This window comes from Austrofundulus limnaeus, unplaced genomic scaffold (genome assembly GCF_001266775.1).
Source record: "Austrofundulus limnaeus strain Quisiro unplaced genomic scaffold, Austrofundulus_limnaeus-1.0 Scaffold2240, whole genome shotgun sequence".
In the NCBI taxonomy this organism is placed as follows: domain Eukaryota; kingdom Metazoa; phylum Chordata; class Actinopteri; order Cyprinodontiformes; family Rivulidae; genus Austrofundulus; species Austrofundulus limnaeus.
The window spans coordinates 8830-20281 of record NW_013954642.1 but is presented as its reverse complement, the minus strand read 5'-3'; the positions used below and the strand labels follow the sequence as shown (position 1 = coordinate 20281).

The 11452-nt window shown below is 40.8% G+C and overlaps 2 protein-coding genes across 2 annotated transcripts; one reads left to right on the top strand and one right to left on the bottom strand.

The window, feature by feature from the left end:
* Positions 1-1079: 1079 nt before the first annotated feature.
* On the top strand, positions 1080-2294 carry LOC106537311 (fibroblast growth factor 16; the record flags this gene model as incomplete). The annotated part of the gene is given in 1 exon segment (XM_014034697.1): positions 1080-2294. A coding segment is annotated over 1 exon segment (247 nt), but the record flags the coding sequence as incomplete, so codon positions are not given.
* Positions 2295-6087: 3793 nt separating this feature from the next.
* Positions 6088-9600, bottom strand: LOC106537309 (transcriptional regulator ATRX; the record flags this gene model as incomplete). Its single annotated transcript, XM_014034695.1, is given in 4 exon segments — positions 6088-7731; positions 8414-8542; positions 8673-8768; positions 9484-9600. Coding segments are annotated over 4 exon segments (567 nt in total), but the record flags the coding sequence as incomplete, so codon positions are not given.
* Positions 9601-11452: the final 1852 nt, after the last annotated feature.

Here is an 11452-nt window from a genome sequence, read left to right as displayed (position 1 = left end):
AGTGGCCCCAGTCAACACCAAAATGCAACATCAGAACACTGTTCGTCACTGATTGGCTAGGGGGTGGAGTCACTGGTTGCGTCTGAGCTGCCTTTACAACAACTCGAGGCGCCATTTTTTCAATTGTAGCAGCGACATTAGTCGTGTTTCCATCAAACGTTAATTCGAATTTTTAGCAATTTTTTTTTAAATTTCAGAACTTATTTGGCAAATGTGTTTCCATCTCTCATTTTGCACATTAACTCTTTTTTGAAAAAACCAAAAACCACCTCCACCAACCGCCCAAAACACACCCACTGGATCCGGACTGGAACGTCAATGGAAAAGCACCCGAACTGACCCGTTCTGACACTGACCGTACCAACACTACACTAAGTGGCACTAGTGGAAAAGGGTAGTTCCTCTTGCTCCAAAAGGAACAACTTCAAGCTCAACCGAAATGCCTTCTGGGGAAAAAAAAGCTTTATGGTCAGACAAGACAAAGATTGAACTTTTTGATCACCGGGACAAGGTATACTGGATATTTGAAGGAGTCAAAGCGGGGATTTCAAACCTAGGAATGCAGTACCAGCACGGTGTAGTAGTCAAGCACGGTGGTGGTAGCATCAGGCTGCGGGGCCGTTTCGCTGCTGTGCTACCATGTCTGATTAGCAAACATTAACAATAAATTCAAACTGGTGCACCCCTTCTTGTTTGCTTGGAGGAAGATTTGGTTATATTAAACATTTCAGGGCCGTAATGGGCTGACCACAGCTGCGCAGATACAAACCAAAGTCTTGTGTTCTGTCAGTAAAGTCCGAGGCTTTTGGAGCGATTGGTTATGTTGCATCATGGGGAGGGGAGAGTAAATCCCCCCGACAGGTCAGGAGGTCTGAAGAGGGAGCGTTGAGCGTGTAATGACTTCCCCTCATTAGTTACGAGTGCTTGATTGAACGAGTTTCCATCGCTCCATATTTTTTGTAGCACAGAACGAGTAAACGGCACACACGCCCTTGTCAGGGAGTACGATCTGCTCTCATCTCTGTGGTTTCATTTGTTGCCGTTTTACCCCACTAACGTGTCGTTATCCTCCTCCRGCAGAAGAAGCTGACAGCAGAGTGCGTGTTCAGGGAACAGTTCGAGGAGAACTGGTACAACACCTACGCTTCGACTCTGTACAAGCACACGGACACGGGGCGCTTCTACTACGTGGCCCTGAACAAGAACGGTACGCCCCGGGAGGGCGGCAGGACTAAAAAACACCAGAAACTCACCCACTTCTTACCCAGGCCTGTGGAGGTGGAGAAGATCCCTCAGGCGGTCAGAGACTTGTCCCAGTACAGGTGACCAGGGCTTACAGGCGGGGAGGACAGAGGCACCTAAACAAATAAAAAGGAAGAAGAGGAGCACTCTGGATCTGGCGGGGAACTGCTCACCTTCGCTGGACTTGTGAGCTCGGCGAGAAGGGAAAGCTTTTTTTTTTTGTGTGTGTGTAAAAACCACTGAGGAGGATCCTCGAGGCTGATGAGCTGAGGGTCGATCAGGAAAACAAAATCAGATGTTTTTTTTTCTACAAGTGACACAAAAGAGCACATTTCCTCCAAATATTGATTACAGGAAGGTTCCTTCAAGAAGTGCCACGGATGACACATATTTTTTTGCACTCGTCATGCGTTGCACACATTTCCGGTGAGGTCTCGGATAGAAGGCATTCCCACGTTTCCAATGACAGATTGCACGTCAGGGTCAGAAATACACACGCTGCGCGCCGCACGCTTGAGTGGTCGTTTGTGACAGTCAGGTATCTGCAGGAGAACGTCTGCAAAAGATCAACGAAGCACTCACCGCACCTCCCGAGTCCCCCAGCTGTGGGCCTGGTCACAACCTAAACACCACATCCATCACGTTTGAATGGGATTATCAAGCAGCAACCTGCAGGATTTGATTTTTTTTTATTTGGTACAAGTTTAGGGATGAAAGCACTTCTCTGGCTGGAAGGAGGGAAAAAACTGATAGTTTAAAAAGTGGTGACTCGTAATGTTCAGAGAGCCACGAACATTACGGAAAGTGCCGGCGTCTGAGGTTGTACATATGGGTGTTCCTATTTATGAGATGTACGATATATTTATTTTCTACATATAAAAAAAGTATAAATGTAAATCTATATATTTATTTATTGCAAAGACTTTATTTTGTAATGAACTTGAAGTTATCTGGACTGCAGATTCTACTGAGATGAGGCATAAAAACAAAATTAAAGGAATAAAAAAAAAGAAACTGCAACAAACATGACAATAAAATTGTCCTGCTATTAAGAACTCATTGTGAGACTATTTTTACTTGGATTAAAYTGTGATGTACCAATTATGATTTAATGACTGAAGGATGTTCATGAGCGATTACATCATTGCTGCCTTGAAAAAATTTACACCCGTTGAACTTTTCCACAGTTTCTAACCAACTACAGACTTCCTCATATTTTACTGTGATTTTATATAAAAATGAAGCAAATTGATKCACGGCTTTAAACGAGAACATGCATTTGTGTTCAGCCCCTTTTACGCCAATATCCTTAACAAAAATCTAGTTCAATCAAAATACAGTYTTAAACAGCATCATGAAAACCAAGGAGCACACAAGTGGTTCAGAGGTTTAAAGCAGGGTCAGATTATAAAACAAGATCCCAAGTTTTGAACACCTCAAAAAACTCAGTTTAATCCATCATCTGAAAATGGAAAGATTACACCACATCTGCAAACCTGCCAAGACACGGCCGTCCACTTAAACCAGGAGTGCTGAACTCAGACACAAGTGAGCCAAAAGTCAAAGCATCGTCCAAGGATTCAAGGATTCAAGGAAGTTTTATAGTCATTTGCAACACATATACATGTGATGGAACGGAATTTTGTACCCAAGGTCCCGGTCTATCCAGAAATATAGAAGATAGAAAAACAAATAAATATACTCATAAGAATTTTTACAAAAATTTACAAAAAAAAAAACCATAGATATAAAATGTTTGCAACAACGCCAAAACTGCAAATACGGTCCAAGTGAACYGGCCACTTTCTGTCAATATTAATTAAGGAAATGTTATACAACAAATAAAAATTGTATTTTCCGAATTATTTCTTATGTAGCATTTGTTCAAGCAAGACTTAAAGTTTGCATCATCCAATCTGACTGAGCGCAAATATTTTTGCAAAAAATGCACAAAAACTTCAGTCCACATGTGCAAAGCTGGTAGGGACATACTGCCTACATCGCAAAAAATGTCCACCTAACCAAGTTTTAAAATCTTATATCAGCCAAAAAGTCTTTTTAATCTTATTTTGAGACTGATTTACTAAACAAGAACTGATTGTGTAAGAATAATAATCTTGTTTTCAGAATATGTAAGATTATTTGTCTTGTTAGTCTGAAAATTTGACTCAAATTAAGTCAAAATTGTCTTCCAATGGAGTAAGAAAATTTTTCTTGGTAAGATTCTTGAAATACTTGACTTGACTCATTTTATTCTTATTTTTTATTTAGTAAATCAGTCTCAAAACAAGATCAAAAAAACTTTTTGGCTGGATAATAAGATTTTAAAACTTGGTAAGAATCTTCCAGCTGTAACTGTAGCAAAATATAAATAAAAAAAGTGGTTTGACGAAAAAACTAACTTTGTAGAATCAGAAAAGGAAAGCGAAATTCAAATGCAAACCATGCTTTTCAAATATATATATATATATATATCATGTACCATTTTTCTACTACACAAATATGTGGTACTTTGTCACGTAAAATACTTGAACGTGACGAATGTGGAAAAAGTTCATTGAGTGCAAATAATTCTTCAAGATGCTGCAAACGCATCAAAARAAATCGACTGAAAACCTGGACTACGTGGCTTTTTGTGTGCCTCTTTAAAAGCGTTGCGTGAAAGCATGCAGTCGATTCTTTCCCAGGAGGGCAGCATCAGTACAATCCTCCTCTAGTTTGGGCTCATAACACCCCACCCACCCCCACTGAGAGAATACACACAGGCTTCCTCTGTCTCCATAAGTTCTTGACCAGCCGACATCCACCGTACAAAATCTGATTTCTTATGCAACTGGATCCCAACTTCTAATTGGCTTTACACATCAGTGTGGATTAGGTGCAGTGATTGGGGGGGGGTGCACTGTGGGGGCCTCACAGGCTCGAACAGAGGAGACTTCTCCGACAGACAGAAACAGCTGGCCCCTGCTGCGGACAGAACCGGTGGAGAGGGACGTGCCACAGGCCGGTGGTAATCTGGAGCTAAGATAGGACGGGATCAACATTTCAACATCTGCAATAGTTGTAATGTTTCTCCACTGGCAGAGATCTGTGTGCACTGTGAGAGCAAGCTCCCCTGTGGGGGGGTTGGGGGGGTGGGTGGGGGTGGAAAAGACATGCAGGGGAAAACCCTGGCAGAGTCCAAAATGAAAGCAACACCAGGTGAAGGGAAACGAGATGAAAGGTCTTCCTAAACCTAACGCTGCTGGGTGTGAAACACAGGAACACCAGGGACAAATCAGCTGTTTTCCAGTTATTAAAGCACTAAAGTCTGAGCGAGGCCAAGACAAACTGCCGTCACATTAAAAAACAAACAAAAAAAACAAACAAACAAAAAAAAAAACAACTCAAGTAATTTACACCAGTTCATGCAAGTGCTCGAAACCTTTATGTCATTGTTTGAAATATTCAAGCAGCAAGAGTTACAAATTAAAAAGCCTTGTTCAAAGATCCACTGACCCCTCAGAGTACAGAAACTCTGCATCACCCACTGGGTTATCATTTAAATGTCATTTAAAGGGGACCAAATATGCAAAATTCACTTTTTTTTTTACTAACATTTGGGTCTGTACTGCCTCTAAAAACAGTCCAAGCACCAAAAAAAAAATGTACTCAAGTCATTTTTACTACAAGTAAAACATATTTTTCTGTCTTGAAATGACCTGTTTTCAAACATGGCTACTTGTGATGTCACAAGTCGCACTCCAAGCCCACCCCGACCTGAGCCCAGCTCGTCTCCTGGTACCCCAAGCAGAGACTCCGCCCACTTCCTCGCAGGAGGACGGTTCTGCTGTTTTAGAACAGTCATGGAGAACAGAGATGTGTGGATAAATTTTATTTTTATTTAACTTTATTTTTGATGGCAATGTTCTAGCAATTTTAAATAATGTTTGTGTAAATAATTTCACCATGAACTACTTTGGAAAAAAAGTACTTTCAACTGAAAAGAAAGTAAAACTAAACTTCTGGCAGGGGGGCGGAACTAACATAAACAAAAGGGTGGGAGGGGGTTCCATGGCCACTTATGCAAAGCAGCAGGTTCTGACGAGAGCTGAAGAACAGGCAGAACTGAAAAGGTGAAATTTCATTATCTGTGCTTAATTTTGTGGATTAAATCAAATGAACATGTTCTGTAGAGCCCACAGACGGATCCTAACTTGTTCTAGGACTTTTCCTGTTTCGGCTAAATTACAGCTTCACATCTATACAGAACCATGGATGTAAAAGCTGAAGAAAAACGAGAACGAGCTCTGTAATTAGTGAGAGTACAGAAACATTCCATTTTATAAGAACACGCCTGGAAATTCTTCAGGTATTACTGGAAATATATATTTTAGTATTTAAAAATTTATATGGTACTYCAAATAAATACAGTTTACTCATAAATCATCTAGTTTTGAGTGAGCAGTGCCTTGTTCAAGCTGCTGGATGAACGTCAMAAATCAGAGAAGCTATACAGTGATTAATTAACTAAAATAAGTTTGTAATGTTTAAAATATACATTTATTAACAGAAAATAAAACATTTTTTGTATGTCTTGTGTTTGGTATATTTCATATCTCTTATACTAAATGGAAGTGCTATCTAACTCATACACAACCACTGCTTTCATGTCATTAAGTGCTGTTTTTAACATATTTCCATCTGACTTCAGCTATTTTAGTGTTTTTGGTCAAAAATCTCATTAAATACAACCATAAGAACCTAATGTCCAACACCTGTATTCCTCTTTATGAATCCAGTCATTACAGCCATCCACTGTACGTTATCTTAATGGGCATTATTAAAATGACACAGATGCACACGTTTCTCATTGGTTTGGTCACTTTATTAAATGTTATATTAAATACTTATGAAGATAATAGCAGTTCAGTAATGGCAAATCATATCGGTGTATCTGCTAACGTAAGAACATTCTGACAGAAGGGGGCAAAAGGAACTCATTCTACTTTTAGAAAATACACCCTGTGCAAACGAAGGAGTTGACGAGCGCCTCTTGGTGACAAACGTCCATCTTCCTCTTGTTAAAACAGCTACAACAGCTTGAGCTTTTAGAAGACATCATGTGTGGAGATGAGAATAGAAGTAGTCTGGGTGCCTGCCTGGTGAAATTACAGCATCCAGGAGAGCATTACTCACAAAGCACCGGACCCAAAAAATAAATAAAAAWWTTTAGCTTGAAAGTGATATTTAATAAGTTCAAAGACGGGGACAGAGCGAAGTTTGGACTCTGTGACATCCGGCTGAACGGTCTGTGCTTTGTGAGCTGCAGCCACTCCCAAATCAGGCAGGTGAAAGCAAAAAATAAAAAATAAAACCAAACAAAAACAAAAACAAAACAAAAAAATAAAAAACGAATATAAAGTAGAAACACAGGGCTATGCTAACCAACACGTGACGATAAGAAGGATGATGCAAAGAAAGAGCCGGCAGGCAGTTCTGAACAATACAAGCATTTTCATTTTCAGCTTCAGCGACAACTAATGTAAGCACTTACAAGCATAATAGAAAAAGATTCACAACAAATTTCAAGTCTTTACAACATTGTTTTTTAAAGAAATTAATATAAGGCCATTTTTTACTTTTCTGTTTTTACTGTTTTTATAGATTTTTTTTCAGTTTCGCCTACCTTCCTGAAATGAGCAGGACTTTGCAGCACCAACAGCTGTTGGCTTTGCTGGATAACTCATGAACAATCAAATGAGACAAATAATCTGAMTTTTTTTCTTTTTTTTGTCCCAGAGTCCCATCACCAATGATATTGGTCCCACTCAGATGCTGTCACGTGTTTTAAAAGATTATATATAAAAGAACCCTCTAAAAATAACTGGGAAACTCTTCTTGAYGGGAGAACAAATGCAATGCTTACAAGCACTGAGGGGGTGTTTGTCTTTAAATACAAGAGAGAGAGAGAAAAAAGAAGCTACACAACTTGAACAACATTAAGGCGTTATATACATGTCTTCCTGTTGGAACTCTGAACAAGCCTTTCACGCAGCCATTCATATTTTTTTTTTCCCACCGTCTCTCGGTGAATCACGGAGTACAACACGGACGGTCTATTCTAAATGAGGCCCAAGCAGACAGCAGTCTCGTCTCAGAACTTCTTCATCCTCTGCTTGACCCAACGATAAGTTTTGACCTCACAGTGTGTATGTTACAGAAAGGAGGAGCGCAGAGGAGAGGGGGAGGAGCCAGCTGGGAATGAGAAACAGTCTGTGTGACCTACAGGTTGTTTGAGGGGCCGGGGTTCTTGCCCATGCCTTGATTTGCGCCCATGCCGTGCAGTCGCTGGTACAGCCCGATCATGTCCATGTGGCTGAGCCCACCGGACCCCACCATGCCATTCTGCATGGCCAGCTGGTTCAGGTAAGAGGCCTGGTTAGCAATAGCCAGCTGCTGCTCCTGCACCTTCCTGTTGGTGATCAGCTTCTGCACGAACATCATCAGCTGGGAAAACACAAAGAACCAGTTTTTAACTGTGATGGAGAAATACATGACAACTCATAGGTTAAAAACGCCAGAATTAGCCAAATGGCTATTTTTCATCTGTAGTCCCCTGGCCATGATGTTAAAAAGCAGTGATACAAGAATAAAAAATACAACAACACACAATAAATAAAAGCAGGAAATTAAATTAATCATAAAAAAACAACAATACAACACATCAAATGCAGCTTATATTTAGCGTTGGCAGAAGTAAGAGTCAACAAGTCATTTTTTAAGATGCTTAGTGAAAGACTTATAGGTTGACATATAAAACATTGTCAGTGTCACAAGTTGCTCTAAACAAATGAATACGGAGAGTAAAAATATAGGTTTTAGGTCTAAAAACAAAAAAAAAACTAACTGCTTCAACAAAGTTAGCAAAAACGCTGCAGTTATTTCTGAACTAGAACAAACAACATTATTTGATATTATTTGTTTCATCAACTGTGTCTGAGTCGTGTTTATCTGACAAACCGACTGTCCACTCACCAGCTAAATGTCTCTGAAAGTATTTTCTACTTTTACTAAAGTTACATGCCGTTTCCTAGATAATCTTACAAAAATCTTTAAAGCCTTGGGTGTCAGGTTAGAAACTGGATGTACAATCTGAAAATACAGACAAAGTATAATTGATGATTCTTACAGATTGCTGCTTGGTGAGAACGTCCCTGTAAACAGCTTCTCTGCGCTTGACCTCGATCTCCACGGTGGCTTGGTGCCTCAAAGCTAAAGACTGGACTTCACTCTCTGTGAGGGACGCGTTTTCCTTCCACTGGAAGAAGACAGGGACAGTTCATGTATGAACAACTGAGGAAAACACAGCTTTTGATAAAAACTGGTTTTCGGAGAAACTCGATCAAAACTAATTTCTACGGCTGAGCTGCTGTTTTTCTGAAACTTACCACTCTGGCTATTATATCTTCCAGTGACTCCCGAACTAAGGACTTCAAAGAATTTGTTGCTTCAATGACTTTCTGACGCCCGAGGTTTATGAGGTCCTGAACAAAAAAAAACAAACGAAACAAAATACATATACATGAAACAAAGTAGAAATAGGAGATTTTTTTTCCTCATTCCTGCATCAGAAGAAAGTTTTTGAGTTTGATAGAGATACAGGGTGAGTTGGCTGCCACCTTAAAAACCGCCATATTGGATCAAAAAGAAAGGGTGTCCTGTGACTTTTGACTCACCCTGTACTTTCAACATTACTTTCCACCATTCAGAACTGCTGTTAAAAGACATCACTCAGTGACAAACTAACAGCAAACTACCCCGCCTGTGTAGCTCATTATTTAGCTTTTACAACCTGCATATTTACAGTTTGCTTTGCTCCTGCCGCCTCCAGCGACTTGCAACAACTAACACCTCGTGTGAGCAAGAAGCTCAAATAAGTGAGTGAACATGTCAAAAACCCGTTTGGGACAACCTAGTGTGTGTTCATCACTTCAGAGGACAGCTTTCACATTAAACACACACTGCTCCATGGACAGCCTGTCCTCCCCCCTCTGTCACTGTGTATTACTAGCTGCTGCCGCAGACATGGAGTATTATGAACCGTTAGGTGCAGGAGAGCGCCGGGCCGGGTTTGTCCGCTGCTAGACTGTTGTCACAATTAGACGTGGGGTCTGAGGAATGTGGGGTGCTGCGCCGTGGGGGAAGGAGGCAGGAGAGGGAGAGAGGGAGAGAGAGAGGCATGTGGAGCTCATTACTTACCTCCAGCTGCTGGTTGTTCAGGGAGGCCAACGCTGCCATGTTGAACGAGAAGTAGCTTGAGGTGCCCATGTCGGGCTGATTGTATGCCAATGGGTGGTTGGTCCTCATGGACAGACCCTGAGAGGAGGAGGAGGCGAGTGGAGAGGGGGAAGAGGCAGTTGACAATTAGACAGGTGTTAAGAACAACTGTAGGAACTGTTTTCAGCTCCTCTAGATCAGTGGTTCCAAAACTTTTCAGCTTTTGACCCACAAAATACCAGCAGCAGAGACCTGTGCCCCCAGCTGTTGTCGGTTGATAAACATTGTTTTCACGTCAAATAAACAAGAGCACAGTAACATTATTTATTATGCTATTTTTGTCCATATTAAGTACACTAATCGTATTATTTTGTAACAACAAAAGGCAAAAAAATGTTCTTAGTTGTCATTTTTTAGTGTAATTAATCCAAACAATATTTTCAGGATCCCACCTTGATGTTTTCAGGACCCCACTGTGGGTCCCAACCCCAACTTTGGGAACCACTGATCTAGATGATCAGAAGTGAAATGACCTTTCCATTCACGTTTTCTCACGCTTATTTTCATTATGTTCCAATAATTAAATCTTAAGTGATAGAATATGGGATGCAGAACACTCAAAAATACTAACAATATTGATTCCATCATTTAAAAAATAATCTGCTTTAAATGTAATCCTAACTGTGCGTGACTAAGTTAAAACTTTATATGAAGACTCTACTTCCTGTAAACTCTTCTTTTGCCGTCATGGAATCAGGCAATTGGAATAAATACCGCCTTATCCTCGCTGTACAACAGCTAACAGTAGGATCACTGCATCGACGATCATACAGAAAAAAAACTATTTACAATCTGTTCAAAGGCAGTTCTTCATCTTATCTGCCTGAAGCCTCCGCTAACAGTAAAGCCGGGTTCCCACCAAACCCGTTTTGAGCAGCCAAAGCAGCCAGTTTACATGCAAAGTCTATGGTGGACGCGCACCTAGGAGCAGCGCAGCGTTTAGCCAATTTAGAGCAGCACGCAAGGTAGCAGTAGGATGCGACAGAGCGTTTTCTGTGCATGCGGAGCGTCCAAAGCAYCGGCTGCTCAAGTTCAACAAACTGAACTTTGGCTGCTCGACGTGCAGCAGCAACCAATCAGAGAGAATAATTTTCCACGTGACGGTTTCCTGAACCCGACAGAGACGGACAGGAGCTCTTTTTAGCTGAAATCAACCGTCTGCAGTTGGWGTTCTGGCTGGAGATACCAGCACCGATGCGGGTCAGCAGCTCCCTGAGCTCGGGACAAAAAAAAGTCCGTCAGCTCGTAGCTCCTGGAGTGGTGAAACTAACTGAACAAACCACCTCTAAATTATCTGGTGAATTAATTATCTGGTGTGCGCAACGTTCGTTTGCTCTGTAGTAAATAAAACAAAGCCATTTTCTTTATTTTATCTTTATTTCACCCATCATTAAAGACAGACTGGAATAAACCAAGACACTGCTCCCTCTTCAGACGCGCATCTAGTCCTGTCCTGGTCTGAACATAGTGCGTCCAACTGGAGCCATTGGGAGCATTTTTGCTGCTCAAAACGCATTTGGTGGGAACCCGGTTTAAGACTTGACAGCATTGGTTTTGCTCTGGATTTAATGGCTTCATTCTGTGCTGCATAATCAATGAGGAGACACTAAAAATCTGCTTTCATCGTAAATCAAGATGCATTTCAGATTATTTTCAAATATGGTTTAGATGTGCAAAAATTAGATTCATTATCATATTACTTGATGCACTTTTGTTAAATCCATCTAGATGGGAAAACATGAGACGACAGTCTGGACAATCAGTGAGACTTTAACTTTTTTTTTTTTTACATTTAGCTCATTTTATTCAGAAAGAGTCACAAGTTCTTCAGTGTCCTCCTGTTGTATAAAGTGTTTTAGTGTGTGTGTGTGTGTGTGTGTGTGTGTGTGTG